At 32.7% G+C, this 27,230-nt stretch overlaps 3 protein-coding genes and 1 non-coding gene across 6 annotated transcripts; all 4 read right to left on the bottom strand.

Annotated features, from left to right (window-relative positions):
* Window positions 1-420: 420 nt before the first annotated feature.
* On the bottom strand, window positions 421-13,399 carry LOC124836819 (AP-2 complex subunit alpha-1-like). 2 transcript variants are annotated; one of them, XM_047312047.2, is made up of 28 exons: window positions 13,022-13,399; window positions 10,234-10,365; window positions 9,930-10,055; window positions 9,552-9,614; window positions 9,377-9,474; window positions 9,082-9,289; window positions 8,831-8,902; window positions 8,660-8,752; window positions 8,142-8,243; window positions 7,852-7,949; window positions 7,314-7,395; window positions 7,060-7,148; window positions 6,063-6,168; window positions 5,917-5,982; window positions 5,456-5,562; window positions 5,263-5,367; window positions 5,053-5,173; window positions 4,767-4,955; window positions 4,416-4,646; window positions 4,033-4,113; window positions 3,759-3,923; window positions 3,590-3,676; window positions 1,755-1,880; window positions 1,528-1,608; window positions 1,357-1,428; window positions 1,093-1,172; window positions 836-999; window positions 421-763 (listed from the first exon to the last, which is right to left on the bottom strand). In XM_047312047.2, the coding sequence occupies exons 1-27, from the start codon at window positions 13,151-13,153 to the stop codon at window positions 846-848; spliced, it is 3,066 nt and encodes a 1,021-aa protein (XP_047168003.1). In that variant the 5' UTR covers window positions 13,154-13,399; the 3' UTR covers window positions 421-763; window positions 836-845. The 2 variants fall into 2 exon arrangements, with proteins under 2 accessions (XP_047168003.1, XP_047168002.1); XM_047312046.2 differs by having other exon boundaries at window positions 421-999.
* Window positions 13,400-17,449: 4,050 nt separating this feature from the next.
* RER1 (reticulata-related 1) lies at window positions 17,450-20,468 on the bottom strand. The gene is made up of 7 exons (XM_088092455.1): window positions 19,784-20,468; window positions 19,590-19,688; window positions 19,046-19,266; window positions 18,819-18,888; window positions 18,529-18,608; window positions 18,228-18,292; window positions 17,450-17,949 (listed from the first exon to the last, which is right to left on the bottom strand). The coding sequence occupies exons 1-7, from the start codon at window positions 20,210-20,212 to the stop codon at window positions 17,756-17,758; spliced, it is 1,158 nt and encodes a 385-aa protein (XP_087948581.1). The 5' UTR covers window positions 20,213-20,468; the 3' UTR covers window positions 17,450-17,755.
* TRNAS-GCU (transfer RNA serine (anticodon GCU)) lies at window positions 20,441-20,522 on the bottom strand. The gene has a single exon. It is a non-coding gene; the product is annotated as a tRNA-Ser (tRNA).
* An 861-nt stretch (window positions 20,523-21,383) lies between these two features.
* On the bottom strand, window positions 21,384-25,375 carry LOC124836828 (Phototropic-responsive NPH3 family protein). Of its 2 annotated transcripts, XM_047312066.2 has the most exons (4): window positions 25,001-25,375; window positions 24,745-24,814; window positions 22,568-23,782; window positions 21,384-22,476 (listed from the first exon to the last, which is right to left on the bottom strand). In XM_047312066.2, the coding sequence occupies exons 1-4, from the start codon at window positions 25,048-25,050 to the stop codon at window positions 21,907-21,909; spliced, it is 1,905 nt and encodes a 634-aa protein (XP_047168022.1). In that variant the 5' UTR covers window positions 25,051-25,375; the 3' UTR covers window positions 21,384-21,906. The 2 variants fall into 2 exon arrangements, with proteins under 2 accessions (XP_047168022.1, XP_087949518.1); XM_088093392.1 differs by lacking the exons at window positions 24,745-24,814; window positions 25,001-25,375 and adding an exon at window positions 23,987-24,355.
* Window positions 25,376-27,230: the final 1,855 nt, after the last annotated feature.

Consider the following 27,230-nt stretch of genomic DNA (forward strand, 5'->3'; position numbering starts at 1 on the left):
TTTAAGATCGGTCATCATTTTGTTAGGAAAATCTAACATTTCATATACATTCAATATTAACTACTTTTTCGAAGACCTGATGAAATTCCAACCTTTCTAAATGACATTCATTATTTCGAATTTGTATTGACATTTTAAACAAATTGGCAAAATCTTAGTTATATTTTCATTTTAATTTCAACTTTAATTCAGATACTATAATGCACGTTGAGTTTGTGTTCAATATTTATGATATTTCTTGATTACTACTTAAGTTTTCGCTATTTACATTATTAGGGATTAAAAAATGATAAACATCTATTCGAATTCCATTTAGCTTTTGAATTTTTAACTATAAAGCTACGATTAATCATACAAAGGAAACTTCAATACATTTACTCGTGCATTTTAATATAAACATAAAATACCCTAATGCATCGATAGCAAAAATGAGCTAGTCCTTACTCCACAAGCTATTATTGTATACGTAATATCAAAATAACAATTTCAAACTTACAATTGTTTCTATCAAAGGCAATTATCTTACACGATATCAGGTGCACCGCAAACAAATCCAGATAAACTGGGAAAGGGGAAAAATATGAGAAAACTAAAACCCTTGCCCAACCGATATATAATCTCGCTTAAAGGACAATCACTTTGTGCAGAAAGAATCTCAAAAATGCCCACCAACCCAGAAATCCCTGCTCAAACACTCAGCCGGTAAACAAGCTCACTAGTAATTCCGCCAGCCCTTGCATCGTGATTTCGTATATCCACCTCACTAGCTTGAGGGAAACAGGGTTAGGATGTGTAGATGAGGTTTACAAATTTGTAATGATTAATGAACGAACACCTTTATGTTGTCATAAAAGAGCAGCCAGCATTGCCCCAGGATCCGTCAAGGATGCGGGAGCACTGCTGGGTTGAGCCACTGGAGATGCTGGAGCTAGCTGTGTCGGACGAATTGCGATAGGAGTGGGAATGCTCACTAATTGGTCTTTGATGAACTCCTTCAGCCTGCAACCCAACATTCCAATCATCAGCAAAAGATGCATGCAGAATCAATCTATTGAAAGCATCTTGTAAAAAAGTAGAAAACAAATCACGTACTCAAATGTTAGTGTTGGGTCCCCTGAAGCAACTGTCATTCGCAGCTGGGTTCTGTCAGCTGGGTCTGTCTCAATTCTTATCTGTGCACATCATTCACAATAAAGCTTTAAAACTACCTCAAGGTTCAACTAATGTAATCACTAACTTAATTTAATCATGAATGTCTGGAATGAACCTAAAACAAACAAGTTGTAATAACGACTACACTATTTGTAGGGACTGCGAATTGCAATGCAAGATATGTAGTTCAACATATGTACTTACTAAACAAAGCATCGCCCTAGTACTTTCTGAATAAAATGTTGTGCTCGCAACGAGATTGTTTGGATTGGGATCCTAAAGCAGATAGATAGCAGAAACAATGTAGATTAGTAGTTGTTAAGAATACCAATAAAGATAAATAAAGAAATAAAACGAGAAACTTCAATATCATACAAGGCCAGGGGAAACTGTTATGTGGTAACTGCTGAATAAGTTTGCCATTTCAGGCAGTGGAAGTGGTCTAACACCTCTAACCTGCAAAACCAACAGGAAAGATGAATTTAAGTTTGCATGACCATACATAACAAGCCAGCAAAGCTATTACAAATCTGCCACAAAATTAAGAATAATAATCAAATCGGTAAATGATATCCAAACTTTACGTAATGCAGAATACATACCACTTCTTGAAGTTTCAAAGGTGGTCCAGGAAGTGATCTCCATTGAGGGAAAAACTCTTCAGCAGTTACAGATATAGGTTGGAGAAATTTATTTAGGACAGCAGGTAGGCGAAGTTTGACATTGACCTACGAAGCAACATATAAATATAAATTAATTAAAATAGCATTTGGTTGGAGAGATATGGAGGGGATGAATTTTTGTAAACTTGTTCTGTTCAAGATGAGGAGAGAGAAGAGAGACAAAATCCCTTTTCATCAGTTTTGAAGAGCTAAGTGATTAAATAAATGTTTAGAGGACTAATTTAATAATTAAAATATTAGGACCACATAAAGTGATGCAAAAGGACTAATGTGGCGACACATGTAACTTAGGAGCCAAATGTTGTTCGTTTTTCTCTATTTAACAATGAGGAACTAATAGATAAATTAAGAAAAAAAAACCCTAACAATTTGGCTCTTAAGTTACAAGTATATCTCTAGGAGAAAGGCTGCAACCAATGTTCATAAACCTAAACCTAGGTGCACATAAAAAGAGCTTCTAAAAACGCTGTACAACAAAATAATATCACCTATTTAACAACTCCTCAAACTAGATCATAAATATTGTATGCACTATGCTTGGAACATATAAACTGAATTCTAGGCTCTCTTAAAGTCCCAGTTTGAATGTCTGCAAGCAGGTTATCAGTGTTGACACAGTACCAAGTTCCTTGGACGACAATTTATCCATGACAAAATGACAATCAATCTGTGTTTAGTTCCTCGGGAAGCGTACAAGAAAATATGGAGTTCATGTGAGAGTTAGTGCAAGTGTTTAATATTAATTTGCCTCTATGTAGATGACCTACTAGTTTGTGAAAACAATGCAGTGTAGAAATTGACAAGTTCAAAGTAGAATTATGATTTGAAAAAAGAGATCTGGGTTTGCTATCCTATTTTTTTGGGACTGTAATTCTGTCCAAATACTAGTTGATTGCGGTATACAGTTACAGAAGGAAGAAAGTGACAAGATACTCAATGCAACTTGTTGTATAAACAGATCTAGGGTTCATCCAAGTATTTCTCATTATGGGTTGTTTTCAAAGGATGGTAGTAATATTTGATGAAGTATTTGGCTACAGACAGGGTATGTGTTTATGATGTGTGGAACACCTATTTCGTAGTGTTCTAAGAAGTCAGTGGTGGGATTGTCTTCATGCGATGCGGAATACATTGCAACCTCAATGGGAGCTTATCAAGCCTTGTAGCTTGAGAACTTGAAATGAAGATTAGAATATAAAAGAATAAGAAGATGCTAGTAGACAACAAATTAGCCATAGGCTTGGCCAGACATCCTATGGCTCATGGAATGAGCAAGCATATTGAGACAAGATTTCAATTCCTAAGGGATCAAGTCAGTAAAGGAAAGGTGGAGTTAAAATATTGCAGTACTACGAACAGGTGGCTGATATTTTAACAAAAGCCTCTTAAGGCTGACAGATTCAAGTTGATTAGAGAGATGATAGCAGTGCAGCCTATTGATAATAATCTGAACTAAGGGAGAATGTTGTAGATAATTCAGTTAGTATTGTGTTAGGTAGTTAGTGGACTGTTAACTAACTGCTGTAATGGTACTATAAACAATAATGATATATTGCGGCATACGTGTGAGAAATACAATTTCAAATTTAGTACCAGTTTCCTTTCCTTCAGTTTTGTGAGAGTGTTCAGTGTGTTCTAACATAAGTAGTCAACTGTTATTTTTTTTCTGACTAGCCTTGGATGCAGATGATAAACTCAACTCCATCAGAATTTTTTAAACTAGACAAATGAACCAAAGGTTAAAATTTGAGTACCCTATCGTTACCAAACATGTAGGAGAAATCAAGAACAGCGACATCCCTGCTTGGATGGAGATTAATGACCTCAAGTGGGCATTGCACCTATACAATCAAAAGAGGGAAAATGTAAATTAACAAAATAACAATATTTGAAAGAAACCAACAGTAACAAAAGGATTCTCACTTGTGCCCGGGGAGGTATGGTTTCTGGTACTAGAGAGAGCTCCATCTTCAAATGTGTGGGAGGCAATATTAAAGCTTGAACAGAGACAAGAGGAGAAGTGTTCTTGTTTCCCAAGAAAAGAACAAGATGTCCAAGGTGAGCTCTCCATTCTGCCTTAATACCAATCTGGGCACATAGATATTTTAATCTAAGAACACAAGTTTAAGCTGCAAATATACATGATCAAAATTAAAACAATAAATAGAGAACACTAGAAAATAAATGAAGCAAATACCTGAATGTAGGGATCCTCGTATAGAACACCACTATCCTTCACGCACAAAGCATGAAACCTTTCAGCAATATTTCCAATTGGCTGCATATACAAAAGGTGCAAGTTATATTCCAATGACCACCAGTTATTTTGTAGCAATATCCTTCTAATGTCGAACAATAGCAAACAGAGTCTAGTGAAAAAGTAATTGTTACATGGCCTAAATTTGCATTTGTACTAGAAAGTTTTGCAATAAGAGTGTGGTTCATCATCAACAATAATTAACGTAGAAAAATATAAGATGCAGAAAATATAATAAAAAACCATATCCAATGTTTTGCATTAGTATTCAGTTAGCACAGCCGGTTAAGCAAAAGACTAAATTAATAGTTAATGCAAGGTACCTGCACCGAATTGGTCTGTTCTCCAGCAGGTACTATGGCTGTGGCTTCAACCACAGTTCCTTCCAATCCTGAATTAGAGCTTGACCGAGTGTGGATATTGATACTGGGAGGGCCTTCAATAGCCAATGGACCCAAGAGATCACCAAGGAAATCTCCTGAAGGAGGTTGAGAATCTACTTTACTCAAAGTCCCATTTTCCTGGGCTAATCGTCCATCTGCTGAGGTATCATCCTGTTTAGAAAATAACAGGTGTCAAACTAAGCAATAGGACGAACAATTATACAGTTAAAGATGAAATAATGTTGACCAAAATCATTTGTGAAGATACACAAAGCAGAGCGAACAACTAACCACATTACTGCTCATGCTGGGAATTTTTACAAGGCTAAGTTGGCCACCAGGAGGAGTTCCATTAGCATGACTTTGTTCTGTTACAACCAAAGCATTTGATGTTTGAGATAGCTGTTGAGCTCGTAACCTTATGGCACTTTGTTCTGCAGTGTCAACTTCAGTGTCTTCAGCCTTTTTAATCAAAGCAGACTGAATTTGAAAAAGAGTAGAAAATCCATGAGTGTATGTCATAAGTGATAATGCAAATTTCAAACAAGTTGTCTCTGAATCAATATTGCAAGAAAACCTGTCGTTCGGGGAATTTAGGCATTTCGGCCAATATGTCCATTAGAGCTGCACCTTTTCTACTCAATGCAAAATATTCGACAGCTCTTTGCTGTATTTCAACTTCAATTGAGCTTTCATATCTAAACATGAGCAAATGGGTTAGAAGAACCTATGGCCTCATGAAAAACCATAGTAATAAGAAATTGAGCACTGAAGAGGTCAATCTCACTTCTTAAATATTGTCCATATCTGATTTTGTAATTCGGGGTCTGGTGGTTGACTGTGCATCAGAATTTTAGCATATGTAGACAAAAGAATAGAAATAGTAGAAGTCCTGAATATAAAGCACATCCCTGTAAGGTATCTTGAAAAAAATGGATTTCAACTGAAAATTAAATGAAGTAGAGTGTGATTCTCCTTACGATACAGTAGGAAGCTTCTCATGTATAATGCCAAATATTTCCTTTGGACTGCATCCAGGTCGTCTGGCTAGAAGGTGTCCAAACTCTCCAAGGATGTATGCACTGACCTGTTGAAGTGTATTCACATGAGATAGAAATTAAATAAATACCTGCTTTCTCATAGTGAATAAATCAAGATATAAATTATTTAAAAACTTTGATTTGCAAACAAATCAATTTAAAGTAAAATACTACATAAAATCCAAAATAACAGCAAGAAACACTTATCAGCATTCATCATATTCTGTAAGAGATTATGGAAGTTCCACTTCACAAAAATGTCGCTGTTTTTCTCTAATATAATTAAATATTTCTTACCCATTTTACAATTTAAAAACCCTCTTCAACAAGTAGAACTATGCAAAAATATCGTCCATACAAACTAGTAACAGATAATTAAAGAATGGTAACAAAATACAAACCTTAACCATTGTCTCGTGTATAGCAGGTTTGTCAAGATACTCTCGCGCTTTTGCCGCAGCATAAGGCTGAAAAAGACATCAAATGCCCAGTGAATGTTTTGTATATTAGGGAGCAGTATCATAGTCACCACAAGTTCCAATCATACCTGTAAATCTTCATTGTTTGTAACAAACTGCACCACCCGAAACCATATATCATCACTAACAAAATCTCCAGCCTTGTCAATTAATTGAAGAATTACATCAACGTACCTGTATAAAAAGGATGGCATGATATCAATGTGCATATTACATCAACAATAAGATCTAAGATAACTACGGATTTTTTATTGAGGGAATGGGGTGACAGATTTACTGTTTCTATTCTACAAATACTGAACAAAATTATATAAACAAAGTCTTGCAATCACTTCACAGTTACAGAAAAATGTTGAGAAATTATTGATGTTCATCTCACATGTTCATAAAGAACGCAATCTAGCAGTTTCTCTAAGCTGTCCCTACTAATTTCTAAATTAATTGCCTATATTTGCATCAGAAAAATTTTGATTGAAATTAAACAGGTTGGCTATTATTTTGAATTTTATAGTTATATAGTCCTTTTCTCCAGTAGATTTTTCATGAAAAAAAAGTCAGGTGAAAAAGTTGAATACTGGTCATCCTCCAAAAAAAAAAACAGAAAACAAGCCACAAAAAGATGAAAGGACACATCAATGGATCCAAACAAAAGATAAGTAAACAAGTATATCTCTTCGATTATACTGAATTTTTAATTTTTGATAAAAAGAATCCATCACATGTATGATAATGAAACCACTCTCAATTAATCATGGGGTCACACAAAGACACTTGGGGACTTTGCACTCGAGCTTATTGGGGTATTTTCTTCAAGATGAGGGCAAACTATCTGTTTATTTGCCCATCTAAAATAGCTGAATTGTTGTCCTAGATTTATTAGTGATAAGAATAAGGAACTATATACTGCACTTTTTTTTTAAGAATTCATTTCATTATATGCTATTCCGTATGAAAGTAACCTTTATGAGCAACTCAGGAGTTACATATCAAGAGGATCAATGATGAGATTGTTTGCTACAGTAACAGCGCTATTCTTTACTTCTTTAGTAGGTTCAATTACATTACCATGAAAGGTCTGGTGCAAACTTCTCAGCTAGAATAGCCGCTTTAAGTGACAATTCCTCACGCATTGCAAACTCTGCTGTGCTGAGATACTACAAAAAATTTGAAATCGCAAACTAATAATTAAATGTACCCAGTTAATAGCTAGATCATTTCATTTGTTTATTGTATCATGAGGGGGCTGTTGAGAAGGTGGTAGAGTTTACATTACAATAGATTTTCAAATTACATGAATTAGTTTGGACCTAGTTGCATACCTGCAGTAGTTCTTCAACTATATCCTTTGCATTTGAAACATCACACATGCCATAAAGCAAATCTAGAGCACGCCTCCGAATACTGCATGTAAATAGATGCAGTTAAAAAATCTAGATTTAATAAAGTTGGCATTGAGAATTAGGGAATATGCTTTGTATCAACTTTTCATCTTAATGCACTTGTAAATTTCAAGAGAAACTAGTTTCGTAAACAGTATCAACCTTCACGTACAGGTAGCATTTTTGCAAAACATAAAATAATATATAATCTACTCATTAACAGGAAAACAAAAAAGTAAAACCAAGATCTTGAAAAGAAAGTGTTTTGATCTCAATTCATCTAAATTTTTAGGAAGGTCGGAAGGAATATAATCAGAGTGAATCGATGAATTGACATCTTATATTTAATTAGCCCACTTTATGTATACACGAAGACATATATGCTACCAATAAGTAAAGACTGGATTCCGAATGCAAATAATTCAGTGATGATATATACGGGAAAAATGATGTTAACATATAGGATAGCACATTTAACCTGATGTCAGGATCTTTCAATGAGGTAATAATCTGAGCTTGATGTCTTTTTATGATATCTTGTATATCAGTAACCATCAACATTCTAGTCATATTCTCCTGCACCGCAATAGCATATATTTTATGAACTGCAACATTACATTATGACAACCAACCAATACCACCAAAGCCTTCTAAAGTGTGATACAATGACATCTACCACAGAAAATTGGGCATGCAACTTTGGCCCCTCCTTTCAAACAGAAAAAAAGAAGAGAAATGTGCATTAAGCAAATGTGCGCCCCAACTTACCAAGCCAAGATACCGGATGTTTGGTTCACGGACAGCAATAAATTTTCCAAGAAGAGCCACGCATTGAGACATCATCTCTTTTTCGGCATCAAGATGCATCACCTGAAGAGGGAAATCAGAATAGAGACAATAACTACTACATCTCATTGTGAGAAAAAAAATCCTTTGCCTAAATTTGGAGGGGGGTAACCGCCACCAAATTCACTACATGAATCTCTATATGAAGAATTAAGGACAACTATAGAACCCCCAAATTCAAACTATAAGCATTCTTATAAAGATGTGCATGCAGATCTATGGATAGAAATGAAGACAACCAATCAAATATGGAGAAAGAGAAGAAAAAAGTATATACAACAAAAGTTGGGGCCAAGGCCTACTTTGCAATGGTTTCGGTTAACATTCATAATTATTGGAATATTATTTATAAATGCAAATTAATGCCATATACAGTGATCAGTTTAAAGAACAAAAATATGGTTTTTTCTTTAAAATATAGTATAGCACAATAAACATACCAGAGCAAGGGCTTCAAAAAGAACAGCATGGGATGCATTATTTTTGTTCACATTTTTTACAACATCAGTTCCCATCAGTATCCTTTGTAAGACCTGAAATGATAGATCAAGGCTTGTTAAAACTATTAACTAAACAAATGTTTTGGACAATTTCAATGTGATCTGACAAACCTCAAACAGTGACCTTCTGGCATTAGGATCTTCAATTGTAGGAAAATATTGAAGAGCCCTCATTGTTTTGACCTACATTAAGTAAAAATTAGTAAGAGAATAAAAGGTTTGTGTGCTGGATAAAACAAAAAAATTTACTTCAACACTTTTGGTTCTCGATGAAAGCAAACAAGCTGAAAGAACTTGAAAACCTTCCTTAAATCAAAGCCAATTGAAAAATACATATTTTAGGAAAAGAAAAATTCACAAACCTGAAGCCAGGGAGACGGGATACCATAGTAAGTGTATTCTTGAGGGATATCCAGGTTCCTAGCAAGCCGCTCTAAAATTTTGATACACTTGGGAAGACAACTCCAATATGCCTCGTGGTTGTTTGATACCAATGCAACAAGAAGGCTCATAGAAGATGTCAAAACACCAAGATCTCGTTCATCCAAAAGTTGTGCCATCCGATCCGCCCTTAAGGCAGAAGATTGAGAAATAAGCTCTTTGAAGAAAAGCCATACAGAAAAAAGTGTATACTAGCATAATTACATTGAGATTTACCATCCATCTACATTAACAACATCAGGATTTTTCCTGTACAGACGTAGCAAACACAATGCAGCTTTTTTTCTCACGAGTGGTCTGCAACTGCTTGATATCTAGATCACAAATGCAGTTAAGATCAATATTTTCCAATAAATCCACCTATTTAATGATTAATGAAATACTTTCTTACCAGCAACTTTTGCACGTCAGGTGCTAAGGACTCAGCAAATTCTCTTCCACCAATATTTCCAACCTACAGGATAACCCTTTTGGTCACATACATTGAAACCATAATGGTTAAGAAAAAAGCATAAATAGTCATCTAATGTGAATACTTTATTAGTTTATAACTTATATAATCATTGAAGGTTCATATTAACAAGTAAAAGTTTTTAATGGAACATGATCAGCAGAAAATAGTAAAATAATTAGGTGAGAAAGTCCACCACAAATTGCAAAAAACTTGCTCAAAGACTTCTAGTTAATACCTTTTACGATACTAAAAGAAGTGTTTGTTATCATTAAATGATTAACATGACGAGCAAGTCCAGGAAAGGTATTACCATACCATAGTCAATGCTAGACACTGGAAGGTTTCATTACGACCAATGATATCATTGCGCACTGTATTTATAGCCAACCTGAGAAAGTCATGATTTTCATTAAGCAAACTTGAAGTTACAATGTATCCGACCTGCAGTCATTTATGATGATATTAGAATTCCTTCTTCACAGTCTACAGATATTTTCTCTGCTAGGTAAACATGTAAATGAATTGAAACTGAAACAACACTCTAAAACAATGGAGTAATCTATATGTTGAGAGAGTAACAAAACATTACAAAACGGCATCATGAAGGAGAACAAAATACCTGTTTTTCAGGATACTTTGGGGCAGATATAAGAGAAACAGCCTCCATGTGACCAAAATCCACATCATAGCCAAGCATGTATATATAAAGCATTTTCCAAACATATTTCTTTTTCTCGTATGGAGTCAAAGCCTAAAGCAGAACCAAAAGTAAAAAAATTAAATAAAGCCATTCACAAGTTGTTTCAAACAACAGCAAGAACAAATGGAACTTGAGTAATAGATGAGTAGATATATTTTACTTTCTGGAAAAACTGGAATAATATAAAGAAGCTAAATTATCAAGAAATGGTAAACAAACCAACGCAGTTAGATAAAGACAGCTTTGGAAAGGGAAAACAAAAATTTGAAAACCCTGCTTCTCTAAAAGAAGAAAGTCAACAAAATAAATAAAAATAAAGGATTTGAAAAATCAAATTTTTTTTTGAGAAACTCACTTTTCTATAATTAAAAGGGTAGTTTAACAGATATATAAGGAAAAAATATTCAAAACAACAAATATTGAAGGAAGACCAAATAAAACAGATTTCAGGACACAATTTGGCTCCAGGAGTTGCAATTGTGACAGAGAAAGAAAGAATATCAATTAGTCGATAAATAGTTCCGAAACCCTCTGGTGTGAATTATATTTATGATACCATTTGAGCCAAAAAAATGACAGTTTATTATAAAAACCATAGGCACCATTAGAGTGGTAAGTAAGAACTACGTTGGCAAGGACAAAAGTAAATCCCAAGAAGCAGTTGTGCAGCAAAGACAAAAGTCAAACAACAATCTTCTGCATCCAATACCACAGTCCAATTGCTAGAAGAGCTCTTTAATGTAAAAGGTTCCTCATATTTAAAAACAAGGTCATAACTCAGTGAAGGTGATGGTAAAGTGAAATTCCATCATTGGGTACTGTTCATAATAAATAATCAATATTACATGTTTTACTTTACTAGTCGGCAATGACATTGCAATGCTCAGAATCATAGACCATCAATTTCTACTACAAAAGTGGATTCAGGGCCCCACATTTCTGGAAACATACAGATATGCATGTGACTGTGAGTCAGCTGGAGAGAATCAAACAAACCATCTCCTTATCCAAAAATTAGGGAGCTATAGGCCTAGAAGGATTAGAGCACCAAAAATCCAAAAAAAAAATCAGGAAAAATGACTCCCACCTAACATAAATGACATTTTATAGAGACTTGTCAAATAGGGAGCTTGCATAAACAGAATTTGTGCTTCATGTTAGAAGAAGACTGGAAAGTTCCAAGGGAAAAGTCACAATCAAAAATGATATAAATTTACAATTTTATTGTTTTCTTCCATTATTTATGATCGATAATTTTCTGTTAGAATGAAGACAGCTTGGTCTGAATGATGATTTATTTGGATTCCTTTGATTTATTATAAGTTTCTTTCTTTCTATTCAATTGAGTGCTAGAGTTAATGATACTGAATTGGCCATTTACAAACTTGTGGGTTGTTAGGAGAATGCAAAATTTATATATGACCTGCATAAGAACATGCAAAAATTACCATAATCATTAATTTTCTAAAAATAGTGTTGAGTGGGATTTTTTGTGAGTAACATAGACTCTATGAATCATCAATTTCTTCTTTATTCTTCTTAGAATTCAAGAAAAAAATTAATTAGGTTTTAAAAACTAAAGAGAATTGATGTGGCAAGAATTGAGTATTAGTTAATCTAGGGAATCTCTCCATCCATCGATAGACTATATCTTAGTTAAGGTAGAATGCTAAAAGGTAGTAGGAAAAACCAAATGAAATTGGGTTGCCAGTTCCAATGTTGAATATCTATTCTCTAACTAATTAACATGGAGAATACCGTATTTTCATTCTAGCTTTTCAGGATTTAGTTCCCGTATTGTATTCATTAGGAATTAAGTTACGGCTTAAACCCAAATTGTACAAATCATTGTGGAAACAACACCAGACTCATCCAACTTTCCACTTGATTTTATGCAGTAGCAAATTTTAACAATCTTCTGGATTGGAACTTACTGAAATTAACTAAGAAAGATAGATGCACCTATAGAGTCTATAAAACACATAACAAACTCTGACCACAAATATAATATAATAGTTGAACAAATTACAGCATATTTGTAGTCAATTCCTACCCTATGGATCCAAAGAGGAATTTTGTAATCTATCATTATATGACTTCTTTGCCAGATTAACAAAATGGATACCAGAAGTTATTTCAGAAATAATCTATGCTATTTGCAATGTACTAGATCTACTAATCTGTGCAAACTGAAAAGATCTGGCCTTCTAGCACATAAATATCTACACATGAGCTAGTTCGATACCAGCTGCCATTCTATGTCATCTTCAATGTTGTAGCCAAAGGGACATTATTAGAAGAAAACAGAACATAATAACTTAACAGCTCAACCAAAAACGGATGCCTAACTGTACAGAACACTCTATATCCCCTATAATTTCAACTTACTGCAAATATTTCCACATACTCATCCACCACTAAGCTATCAGGAAAACCTTAGTTTTTCACATAACAGTAAACCAGTAAAAATGTCATGTGTCCAGACATATCAAACCCAAGTCCAACTCATTTCTACCTAATTTCCCTCTATCAATTTTAAACACCAATACCGACACTACTAAAGAGGTCATCAATATCAATTTTCTAGGTTTCCACTGCCTCAGAGTGATAACACCAATTGAGTCAGGGAGACAAAACCTCGACAACAGAACCAGCCACCAGGAACTAAGCAGAAAAGCTGAAAGGAGAAAATAAACCCTAAGCGAACCTTCTCATTTTTGAAGCGCGTGCGTATGTTGCCGAGTTCCTTGTCCACGCGAAGCCTCTCCTGCTCCTTGTTCTGACAATTGCGAATATCGCTTATGAAAACGGAGAGCCCTCGCATCCCCGACATCGCCATCACCTATGGCGCTCACAGATCCCTCTCTTCTCTTCAGATCTCCAAACTCTATTCGGTTACAGATTCGATCCGATCCAACGCGAATTTTGAACGGTCGTTGATCTTCAGCTCCAAATTGCAGAAACACAAATGAAAAACCGAGTAGGAGAAACAATTCAGTTGTATGTTATGGTTGATCTAGAGCCAAAAAACAGTTCCAAGGAGAGAGAAAGAGAGAGAGAAGGTGGACTGAAGGAAATTGAAAAAGCCCTCTAACACTGCTGGAACCACCTTTTATTTTCCATTTTCATACCATTTTACCAATTTCCTGTTCCATCATTTTCTGTTTTTTTTACCCTTGGACTTTTCTTTGTCATTAAATCATGACAATTATTAAAACATTTTCTAAACATATCTCTTAAATTAATTAAAATCTATTTTAAATGACCAAGTTTGTAGGTTACACAACCTATTCAAGGACCTTTTATCATTCCAATCCCAAATACAGTTTTTAATCAATTTTAATTCTAGCTGTCAAAAACAAACAAATTAAAATTATTAAAAAGTGTTAGACCAGAGAGTTTTTAACATTATTAAATACCTTTGAGTTGAATTTTTTTTATTGTTTTCATTTAATTGAAATTTGAGTTTCAATTTTACATATATAATTGTGTTGAATAGTTATAAAAATAATACTATCATTCACAACTATTTTGCAGTGTGCTCACTTCACTCTTCAAATGTGATTTTTTAAGTTTAAAATAAAAATCAATAGTTATATATTTAATTATTCACACTATTATTTCATTTTTAACATAGTTTCCAAACAAGTTTTCAGTACCAACTTAGTTCTGTCTTTTGTTTCTTTCTTTTTCTCAACAAGAAAAAAATCATATGTTCAGTGTTTTATTTCATCATTTCCTTTAAGAAATTAGTTTTTTTTTTCATGTGTTGTCTTGTTTTCTCCTTCATGATCATGATATTTATTCTCTCTCTTTTGCCTTTAGTGTGTAAGTCAATCATAGGTGGGAAGGGTCAAAAACCCAAAGTCATATTTGTCCTCCTACTATTGAAATTGGAATCATATGCTGTACCACATTTCCTAGGTATCTTATTCCAACTAGGTCAGTAATTGAGTTAATACATTGTGTAATTCCTTTTAATTATGTCTTTTAATCCAGCATTACTTTATTTAATGTCTTGCTATTTTGATATTTTTGTACAATATTTTACTCATGGAGCATTCAGCTGTGTATCATTAAAATAAAATCAAGTTCTTTTTGTTTTTATTTCAATTATAGGTTTTCCTTTTCTATAAGACCACAATAAAATAAGTTAACAAAATGGTACACTTTCGTTATATAAAGTCTCTTGGGTCTTTACCTTTTATTTATACACTTTTTATAATAATAAAATATAAAAAAAACATAATTAAAAAATTAAATATTATGAAAATTATTAAAATAAAAAATAATTATAAAATCAGTGATCAAACATGTATACTACAAAATAATTATTTTTTTAAACTATGGACAAAATTCAAGTCAAATTAAAGCAAAAAACCGTTTCATACGTGCACCAAAAATATAATTCATTATAACATTTTGAGAATTTGTTTTTAATTTTATAAAATAACTTAAATTTTATTTAAAAAATAAGATATTACTTAATTACCTTACCTATGCATTAAAAAGTTTTAAAATAGACGTTTTCAATTAACAATGTGTTTGTATCTACTACATTATTATTGTAAAAAAAGAGAGGAGATGGTAATTATTGTTTAGTTTATTTTTGTAGGTTTGAGTGGAAATTATGAGAAAAAAAAAGATGAAATTTTTTTACTAATTAAGGTGAGGAAAAGAGGAAAAGATTGAGATTAACTATTTATTAATTTTAAAAAAAACATGGACCTATAATTTATAATATTTTAATTCTAAATTATTTAATGTCAAACAATTTAAAAAAAACATGGACCTATTACAAAGTATGCTCACATGTGCGCAAATATATATATATATATATATATATATATATATATATATATATATATATATATATATATATATATATATATATATATATATATATATATATATATATATATATATAGTTTATAGTTAAAGATTAGGTGTAGAAAAAAAATAATGAGAAAAGTTTATTACACCCAGTGAGTATTATTGATCCAATTAAAAGTATCTATTTGTGAAAAATATTTGAACTAAAAAAATATAAATGTTTATTTCCTCTGAAAAATTGTACTATTCAAATTGGATTAAGTTCCCAATTAAGTTCCCAGCTGTCAAACTTCACAATATTGTGTTTACAGCTGGAGTGGCCCCCTCAGAGTGCGTATCTTATTGTTAATTTAATTTTCTTCTGCTAACATACAAAGGCATATTACGAGTTTGATTCTGTGCTGGGAAGTGTTTCTGAATTTATATTATCACCAAATAATTTGGATTCAAGTAACATTAAAAGAGACAGATATGATTTAATTAGTATAAAAAACTATTAAGTTATGTTGTTATTGATAAATTTTTAATTTAGAGACAGAGGTCATCATTCACCAATATAAATATATCTCTTGACTTAATCTATATTATTTATATGTATTTGTTTAATTATTTATAAAATGATAAAAATAGAAACTTCAAACATTATTATTGAATTTCTTTTTCATTTCAAATAATTAGTTATTTAACTGACACTACCCTTCATAATTTATAATTAACATATTAATATGAAAAGGTTTTCAGAACAAAGGGTAAGGATACATTTGTAAGAAAACTTGAAAAGTGGAACAATTATCATTGGTGAACTCATTTTTAATTTAGATTTTACATGTATAAGATATTTTAAGTACATAAAAAATGTATCAAATTACACACGAAAATATCAAACTGAGAAAGTAATAAATACAAATATCAGATTAAGAAAAAAACAAAAATGATAGCTTATTGTATATATAAGCAGGAGCAAAGGTTATATATAACTTTTCTACTTTCAAATAATAATTTTTTCATTTAAACCTTAATTTAATAAAAAAATTCAATTAAAATTTTCATGTATAGATTATATTATTTGTTGACCTTTTTCTATTTTATGTTTAAACAATAATAGTTCATCATTTTTTTGCGCGTGTAATTATTTGCTAGCAGACAAAAATTAATTGCATTAATGTATCAACTATCACCCGTAGGTCAGAGAATAATTGCTGATTGTATTTTGTGGCTAAAATTAATAGAAAAAAAATTATACAGTTGGATATTTTACTTCAAAATTTAAATGATTGAATTAATAAACTTAGATAATTAGTATGATATAATTTAACAAAATAAGTTAAATATTTTAATTTAAAAAATATATTTTACTTAAGCTGACGTTCTTAATTATTTATCATCAGTAAGAGACTAGCTACAAGTAAAATTATCTTAATATTACTAATTTCTTTACCTCCACAATAAAATAGAAGCTTCCTTCCTTGTAAGTATTACAATTAGTTGATAAACTCATTGATTTTATTCTAATGTTGAAGTGGTATAAAATTATCACCGTCCTAATTAATTTTAAAAAGTATTTATTGGAAGATGAAGTTATAAAAATATTGTCAAAAAGTTTGGATGAATTTTTAGAAAATGATTCATTTTAATAGAAAATATAAAATAAAGTATTTTTACAGATATTTTTTTTTTGTATTTTTTAAGATTATTTTAATTCTTTGAAACTACATAATTCAAATTTAAAAAACAATTGTTTTCATGTTCCCTTCACTCTCTCGTCTATATGTTGATTTATTATTCTGGTATTTTCTTTTCAGTTTATTTAAATGATGTTGGCAAATAATTTTTTAAGCTAACATTAGGAATTTATTTTTCAAAACATATTATCAAAATAATTTTTGACACAAAATATAATCACTATTTTTCTAATATTTCTTAGAAAATTTTGATTAGAACTTTTTACAAGAGAATCTTTTACGTATCTTAAAAAATTTACAAAAAAATAATCCAAGTAATAAAATTATAAAATATTCTTAATAAAATTGAATTAAAATAAATATAAAAATAAGACAATAGATGCTTGCAGTTGCCATAGATTAACAATCATCATGTACTGATATTTTTAAATTGTTAAATATCATTTAACTTTAAAATAAATTTAATATTTTGTTGCAATTAAAATACTCTATCTAAACAACAAAATTAAAATTTAGTAATTTTAAATTGTAATATACAAAGAAAACATTTAAAAAATAAAACAATTTGTCTGGAAAATAATTTAAATTCAATACATTTTAATTTCTGTAAAATTATGAAATTCCCAAACAATCCAACATTGATTATATTTTCCCAAAGGAAAGAGTTTGCTAGTTATAAGAAATTGAATTGCCCTTAACATATCTGACACAACTAAGTTACATAAGATAGGATGAGAATGAAAGTGAAAAAAAGTGTAAAGAAGAAAAAACAGGAAGAGAGGGTATGGTCCTATTTTAATGACAAGAAGATTCCCAGCAAAAGAAAAAATGATGGGAGTTTCACTTCTTGGTTTGATAGTCTTTTTTCAGTTGTAGTGAACTTGGGACAAAACTTTGAAAAAGGTGAAATTGCAGAGTGTGGAGAGTCATTGTACACCACTCCTTTTTGCCCAGTCTACGAACTGCATGCCCCCATAGATGTTGTTGCCAAATCTTACACCCACAGTGAATGCCATTGCAACAAGAGGGACCCTCTTTGCCACCACAGATGCTTCAACAAGGCTTTCTAGTCCATTGATGATCTGGTAACGGGTGTTGGATGACACGGCAAGGAAGAATCCTGATAAAGAGAACCAAAACAAATAAACCAAATTACATATCATCATCATCTTTTCAATCACTGTTGAAAAATATGAAAATGCCACATTGTTGAAAATGATGCAACAAGCAAGCTCAAATGTCTATGTTCATCTTGGCAGCAAGGAAACAAGAAATGAAATGCTTTTTTGAGAATAATGGAGTCAGACGCTTAATAGAGCAGAGCCAACCCAAGAAACTGAACCAAAAAATTGTAACAGACTAAATAAAGAAAATTTAAATATTCAGGAGAAGACATACCCCAAAGAGCAGCACTTTGCAGAAGAGGAGGCACGGGTATGTCATCTTCAGATTTCTTAATGCTCCTGTTTAAAATATAAAAAAAAGTTACATAATTTATCAAAGCAAAAATGACACGGACACCCCCTCGTGAAACAAAATGCATTTGTGCATATGCATTTGTGCATATGCATTTGCTCTCTTTATTTAAAGAAACAACAAAGTCAAGCATGTATTATAAATAACTTAGCCAAAAGAGGTAATGTTAATAAGAATTTTTATAATAAAGTAATACGACAGAACTCATCTCGGGTAGACATACCTTTTGGCATTCATGATCGTGTTTGCAATTCCTTGACCAATAATACCACATCCAAAGCCAACCCATCCATACAATGCACCCTGAAAACAGAACGTCAGGTATTCCAAAGAATAAACTAATACCAGAAACCAAGTAAATATATATATATATATATAACAGTATAGCACCATATCTAATACTAAATTGTTCAATGCAGTGAGAGTTTGATTCTATTATTTTCTGGGTTTTGTATATAAGCTATATTCTGCCATAAATCAAATAGTTACTTAACATTTAAACTTTCAGAGCACCTTGTAGAAGTATGTAGCAATGCGCTGCATCACAGAGAATTTACATCCCGGTCTTTCAGCTTCAAAAACACTGCATTGAAATTGTAATTTAGTATCACATCCATAATTTCACATTCCTAGATCTCTGAAAACATTGGAGAAGCTTACATTATAACAAATCATGAACATCTCACATTGAAACAGCAATAATGAATTCCCAAAATTCCATCCTTTTTCCAAACACTAACCTGCTAGGAAGAGCCGAACAAGCCTGTTGAATTTGTCCAAGTAAACCTTTTGACAGTGAAGGCTTGCCGATTCGAGCATAGGGTGCTAACATACCCACCAATGCAATGTCAACAACCACTCCAACCAGAAGATCAGCAGCATACAACTCAAATTCAGCCCAGAAATCCTTGCCCCTTTTTTGAACCTCTGCAAACGTTGCACAACAAGAATCTATAACAATCTGCACACGCCAAAACAAGGATAATCAGGTCACCACATATAATCCCGAAAAGACATTAAAAGTTCTTTCATTCTAAAAGAAACATTTTCTTCCTTCTTATGGTGCATTGAAGTTGACAAAAGAATTTTCCTAACTTATACTCAAACATAACCTTATTATATTTACACATGCATCTTCTCTTACAACTTACTTCCGTTCTATCTCTTTTTATTTATCACCATTAAGTCTATTATTTCCTGTCTCTATCTTCCAAATGTTTTTATCATTCTTCTTTCTACTCAATTAAAGAAAAAGTTATACATTTAAATTTTTGAGAAACAAACCTCGGTGCCAACTTTGAAAAGAAAAGAAGGGTCCGCGAGCATTCGATTTCTCAGCATGGAACAATGCTGCATCAGGAAAGACAGAGGCCAAGACGAACTCTGCAATAATAATAATAATAAGGCAAATTGAGAGCAATCAGGGAAGAAAAAACACTTTTTTGAACCCAAAAATTTAAACTTTAGAGAGAACCCACCTGCAACTCCAAGTAACGAAGAAGAAACATTTCGCGGATGCCCGTGACCCTGGCGGCCTCCACCATATCCGGAGGCAGCTTCACGCCACGTGCTTCCGATTCTCTCATTACCGCTTCAAAATTCAAAAGGGGTCCAAACTCTTCATCTCCTCCTCCGTCTCTGTCTCCGTCTCTGTCTCCGTCACCGCCACCACCATCGCCACCTGCGTCACCATCACCTCCGCCGCCGCCGCCAAAAGAGGGTTGATCGTGTGTGATCTTTGGCAACGGGAGGAGGGGTTCGGGGGGCACGCAGTGGATCCTGAAGGCGCCCACGTGGAGGAGGGATTGGCGGAGAATGATAGGCGATGAGCGGGAATTGTGGGGAGAGTTGAATTGAGGGAGTGACCATTTGGCGGCGCTGTTGCTGGAAATGGTGAAGGTTGGCATGCTGGTGTGGCGGCGCGTGATGTAACAAAACACTTGTGTAGGAGTGTTGTGTTTTGAGTTGTGCAGGAAACAAAAGTGACAGAGAAAGAGGCAGAAAAATGGGTTGCAATTGCAACAGGTTGAGCTCTACTCTGGGATTCAGGAGTGGAATGTAACCACCAATTCTATATAATAGTAATAAATTTCGAACAAAAATTAAAAAAGAAAATAAAATTAAAACTGCAACAGCGTCGCCTGAGAGATTCGAACTCTCGCGGGGAAACCCCATGTACTTAGCAGGCACACGCCTTAACCACTCGGCCAAAGCGACACCGTTGGACCCTTTATGGAATAGTTATATTATAATTTACTATTTTACTACCCACTGCCACATTAGGTGAAACCGATTTTCTATTCTAATATTTTACATTTTAAAAAACTGTTACTGATATGTTATTATCTCTATATATTATTTTTTTAGTTATAACAATAACTAATATTTTTTAAGTGGGTAAACTATGATTTAATTAAAATTTTGTAACGATTTCTCATTTGGTTCCTACGTATGAAGATTTAATACATCGGTTTGCAAAACTTATCACTTTAGTATTTTGTTATTATTACTTTAAGTATTTCTACATTTGTATTTTTAATTTAGTTCTTCTATAATATTTGTGTAGAGTAATCAAATTAAAAAAATGTTAATCATATACCAAATTGAAAACATAAAACACGTATACAAACCAAATTAGACATGTATAAAGAAATAACAATAACTGTTACCAAATCAGTAATATTTTGTGCAACAACAGTATATATGAGTTAACTCATTTTTAAATGTAAATTATTTTTGCATAAATTAATTTTATCAAATTACATAAAATTATGTTATTTTTCACACACAAAAAAAACTAATTAATTTATAACATAAAAAGTATTTATTATACGCATTTGCAAGGATTAAAATGCCAATGTAAGGATTAAAACACTAGTTTCGTATATTTTACAGTACTTGATATGAAATCATACAGTTAAAACTACAATTGTGCATAATTGCATATTGAGATACTATTATAGTGAGTATTTTCAATTAATCAAAGTTTAATCAAAGCAAGAATTACAAGACATCATAAACTCTTTGTGCTTTGTAAAAATATTTGTCTTTTGTAAAGAAATTAAAAAACAGCATGAGTGACAGAGCATAAAAATATTTGCCTTTGTCCTTTGTAAAGAAATTACACTCTTTCACAACTATACAACATTTGTCATCTACAAAAGAAGGTCTGCTATAAGCACAACATTGTCTGTTACATTTGTTTGAGTTTTCCAACCTTTGTGCATCAGCTTTGCATCTGCACTAGGGAGAACATGGATGATTCTTTCTTCGATGACAATAATGTTCTTCACATATGGGTCTAAAACAACATCTTCCACTGTCAATATCTTCAGATGAAGAATAAATCTATACGGATAATAAATACAGGAGCTATTCCCCACAAACAGGACAATTTGTGAAATTGCCTACACAAGTTTACAGCCAACTTTAACACAAGGGAAAGAAATGGAAAATGTTCAAATATGAAAACTGATGAAATAAAAGGGCATAATGGATTGAGAAACATTTTCCTTCCCTTTCCCTCGTACAAAAAATTTAAAATCACACAACACTTCTATATGTATATAGAAAATTAAGAGGGATTATGGTTTCTTGATACTCAAGTAAAACTTTCTGAGTGCTTGGACTTAAGGGAACGCCGTGCCCGTTCAATGGATGCTCTTGGTGTGGATCCGGTGCGGTTCAGGGATTCTGGTTGAGCATCTGAAGGCCGAGGAACGAGCTTACACCCAATTTTCCGGGCAACGAACCGAGGGGAGCTTCGGGAACTGTGACATTTGGTCACACTTTTCATTTCTTGCTTTATTTTGCTGAACTCTTCTTCAAGTTCTCCAACTCTAGAACTCATCCTGTCCATATCCACCTTTAAAACCTGGTTTTCACGCACAACAGTCACCCATCCATCTCTTTGTACAATTTCACCGGCTGTTTCGCCTAAGGCGGCTATAGGAACAGGAGCTGCTGTGGCGATCTCACCATCCAATGCATTAAGGCATCCAGCTAATGCTGTTCTCAAATGCAGTTGTTCAAAGAACAGCACTTGAAGAACAACTCTGAGGGGTAACCTGTCATTTTGAGATGCATGAGCACAAGCATGGATTGAAAGTTTCTGGTAGTCAATGATGTTGCACAGTTCTTCCTTCTCTCTATCAGAGAGCCAAGAATGAGCCTGCACAATAGCATAAGTAGTCATCATTAAGCTAACAATCCATGACCACAAATAAGTCTTTATGTAGAAGTGTAGCTCAGAAAAATCAAACCTTGAAATATATGTCCAGTGCCCTGTAAAGCCCATCATGCAATAATCTTGATGACTCGGGGAGGGCGTCTGCAAGCCGGTGTATCTTTTCCGGTTTCAAATTAACATCTGAAGCAATTTCTGAGATGTAGCTATCTATCAACTTCGAAACCTTCCTCAAAGACTCAGTTGATGGTGATGCTGGTGTTTGCTGGTCATGTGATGAAGGAGAAAAGGCAGTTAAATTTGACTCTGTAGATACAAAATAATGGACTATCTGTTCAATACATTCAGTGTTATATAATGCATCTGAATCTGAATAGGTAGGAATTAGAAGACTATCCAAAGTTGCAAGTTCCAATTGCATCCCTATTCTCCTCTCCAAAGAATCCTTGCAGGTTTGGCTGACATTCAATATCAAAGCCACACGAAGAAGTCCCAGCAGGAAACGACAATAAGATTTCCCCTTCTTGTCAGGAAGAAGTTTCTCAATGCTTTCCAACAGAACTCTTTGATCAACTGTGGCTGGCGTCAAGCTAAAGCTTGCAACTGTTCTGGTCTTGCCACCTTGACCACCCTGCCACCGACCAAGACCCGGCAAGTGCTTTCTAGAATAGTACATTATGGCACCTGCAAGGTTTTCAGGTCTTATACCTCTTGCTTGCATTGTCTTAATTAGCCTCTCAAATAAACTCACACTGAGATATGAGATGTCTTCAAACCACCAATCAGATTCTGAGCTCCGAATCCTGGCACCAGTGTTGATGCCATTCCAAAGAATGCTTCCACCAGGGCTCTGAAAACTCCCATACATCATCATGGGCCATCCAAACAAACTTGGGTCCGTACAAACCATCATAGACAGAGCATTCAAACACTTGCCCACTAACTGAAGCTTTTCAGCTCTAGGTAGAACTGACTCAGAACTTTGGAGAGCCAAAATACAATCTTTCCAGTTGCGCAATGTGTTTCTATGGAAAAAACTCTCTGATTTTGACAACAAGTTACCTTCTCCAAATTCATCTGTCATTTCAAGGTACTCTGCAGCACAGTGAACCGATACTACATTTCTGGCTGTCAGTTCCACACGGTACCCGTAACAGAATTTAGCTGCAATTAAGAAAGTGTCAGGACCACCAGGAAATTCTTCCAGCACCATTTTCAGAGTCTTCTTGTCTGTATCCTTGGACTCGTCATTTGCTTTAGCAAATTTTCCACTTTTTGATACAAGAGGAAACTGCAGTTCCATGACATAACTTATTTAAACTCCAATGCACTCAGTACACAAATAATTTACCAAAGGCGTAACAGTATAACTACCATAAAATTAAGCCTTGTGTAACAGAAACGCTCACTAGTTCATCACGTAATCATGCATGGAGTCCAAATTGAAAAAAGGGAAAAACAGAAATATCTCAAAGCTCTAACTTGTTCCTCTTACCCAAGAAAGCTAATTTAGATGAAACAAGAACAAGTGTTCATGACATGCCAAAGACCCCACCTAATCCAATTACTTCCACAACAGCAAATCAAGAGAGTAAAACGAGTCTGAGAAGTAGATAAATTTTTAGCTTCATCACTGACTGGGAAAGTTAAGCATTAGTAATGAAATATCTGCACCAATGGATATACATCACGAATAACATCCATAATTTAGAAGCAAAATTTGATAACCATCATCTTAAACAATACCAAATGAGCTGAAATACAATCCATTTATAATTAAAGCAGTCTTGTCCCTGCCCTATCTAACCTTAAGCTGAAGGAATTTTAAAGTCAAACTCCACAAAGAAAACCAGCAAGAACATCACAACCTTTGAGAACCATTCAAGTGGATTCCAGTTTAGGAATACAAGGCTGCCCACAAACTGGTGGAATTTTACTAAATTCTAATAAATAGATGAAATTTATGGTGAAACCGTGAAAGCTTTGCGGCCATTGTAGCATGTGGGACGGTATCTCTAGCAAGTCTAATCCAATTCCCTTATTTGAAGATTGATGCTTCGACAACAGAGATGAAAGAAACCAGAAGTAGAAGCAAAAGCCATGAATCACATTAACGCGGTTGGATCAAATTTCGAAAAATAAAAACACAAAGAGGAGTAGAACAAACCAGAACAACAAAAAAAGCCCCACAACTATTTCATCTATCAATAAACCAGAGAGAGAAGTGCAAATTTCTGAAAGGAAAGCAGGTACCTTATGAAGATGGAAAGTGACACCCTCGATGGAAACATTGATATCACTTGGCAGTCCCCCATTGCAGAACCTATCAAGACCACAACCCAAAAAAATTAACAACATAAATCACATCAAAATCTTCTTTTTTTCGATATGCATGTCTGACTTGGACTCCACCCAGTAATCAGGTGAACAAAAGGAGTCATTTCCTCATCATTCCATTAAAAAAAAAGAATTTTTACTTCAAAACAAAATTTTTTGAGAAGGAGAGTACCAATCACTGCCTTCTCGACGAAACCCGGAAAGCTTCCCAGTAGGAGCCATGGCTGAGGGAAGGAAAGACCCTCTTTTTCCCTACTTACTCTACCAACACAACATCATTGTTTTTTCCTAAATTGTTGCCTCTTCTTCTTAATTCTAGAAAGAAAAGGGGAAAAAGAGAAAGGCACAGATGTATCTTTTATATGAAAAAGAAAAAAAAAACTAACCAAAGTATGGTACAGAGAGCATAGCCCCTAGAAATAGAACAATTAAAGAATTGGAAATTGGAATTAAAAGAACAGAGAATGACACAGGATCACGACGGCAGAAACGGTCGAGGTAAAGTAAAGCAAGCTTCAATAAAAAAAATTGCAGCGCCAGTTTCGTAAGTTAAAAGCCTTGGTACAAAATAATATATAATAATATCACCACATATTTATATAATATTTTGTAGTCATAATAGTAATATTTAACTTTCTGTCAAAAGAATTACTTAAGTATACTCTTAATTTCTTAAATTTTGTATTTGGTGTTAAAATTTAAAAATAATTATTTTAGTTGTTTAACTTATCAAAAGTTTATTATAATTCCTTTACTTAAAAGTATTGTATTTAAACATTGTGAAAATAAATATTAAAAACTATATAGCTGGACAATTTATGATCTAGATCATAAAATCAGGATAGGCCATGATATTAATGACGTGTAATTATTTAACATAAAATATAAACAAAACTAATGTAAATTAAAATTTAGAAAATAAAATTGTAATACTAGAAGAACTTTTATCAGTTTAAATATCTCAATGACATGAGTTGTATTTAACGATAACTTGTTTTATTTTTTATAATTTATATTATATTACACTTTTTATTTCTTTTATTTTCTTTAATATAAAAGTATTGTAATTTAATTCATATTTTATTTAATTATTAATAAAAAAAATAAAAAAAATACATTTTTTATGATCTAGATGCTAAAATCTAAATGTTAGCATTGAATGTGTAAAATTTATTAAAATGTAAAGTATTAATCATTATATCACTTATCATTTATCAATGATGCATTGATATTTCAATTTAAGTTACATGTGTTCGACACCTATTTATTTATGTAATCCTTCTATTTGTATTTATTAATGAAGTATATAATTTATGACACAATAATATTTTTATGATGATAATTTATAATTTTTTATATTAATAACAATTAATACATATGATTTAAGTTGTGATTCCTACGATAATAATTATATATTTATCATATTTTTAAGAATTATTATATATTTCTTAATGTATATATATATCGTGTATTTTATTATATTCAAAATAAACCAATCCACATAGATATATCCGAAACACATATTTTATCCGTACATTATAGTTTGTCATCTTAAAATCAATTTAATTTTTTTCTGATACAAATCTAACCCTTTAATTTAAATAAATTATTTTAAATTTAAAGCATTTTTATTTTTCAATACTTTGAGATTAAATATAGTTTATGCATTCATTTTTGCTTATATATTTTAAGTTTTTTTTTAAAAGACAAGACTCTTTAAAATGAATAATATATATAATGATATTATTTGAACGAATTTTCCGTAAAAAATATATCAAATTTTAAAGTGAACAAGTCTTAGAATATAATAAGATTAAGTAAAAATAGAATATAATTGAATAGTAGGTGAAGAATTGTAGTTTTTGAAGATAGAGTATTGAATATTATGTTAAAAATAACACGAAGTGAGAGTGAATGCGAATGAATGAATAAATGGGACGATAAGAAAGGGCATAGAGGAGCGTCGTCGGGGCCAAAGAGAACAATACAGGTCAATAAAATGACATGAAGTGTGATGTGAGGTGGAAATTAGGCTTTGTCTTTTTATTTGTTTTTTCCTTCTTCGTTTTCTTTCTCTTTCTTTTTTTAATATAAAGTTTTGTTTGGTTATTCTTTTGGGGTTGTGCTCAACAACTTTGCCTCCTGCAGAATCATGCCCAATCGCAACACGCGTGGCTCCTCGTTACCTTAATAAGAGCGAGTGGTTTCCACGCGTCTTCGTTTGGTGAGTGGGATCCACTGTCGCACAATCAAACATGGGTAGCATCGTTTTTTTGGAATGGTAACATGGGTGTCATTGTTCATGGTTTGTTTGGTTCAACAGAATTATGAAAGGAGAAATATTAAAATTAATAATAATAATAATAATAATAATAATAATAATTTAATAAGAGGTCATGAAA

The sequence above is a fragment of the Vigna umbellata genome, chromosome 6 (genome assembly GCF_029865625.1).
Source record: "Vigna umbellata cultivar VRB3 chromosome 6, Vumbellata_1.0, whole genome shotgun sequence".
Lineage (NCBI taxonomy): Eukaryota > Viridiplantae > Streptophyta > Magnoliopsida > Fabales > Fabaceae > Vigna > Vigna umbellata.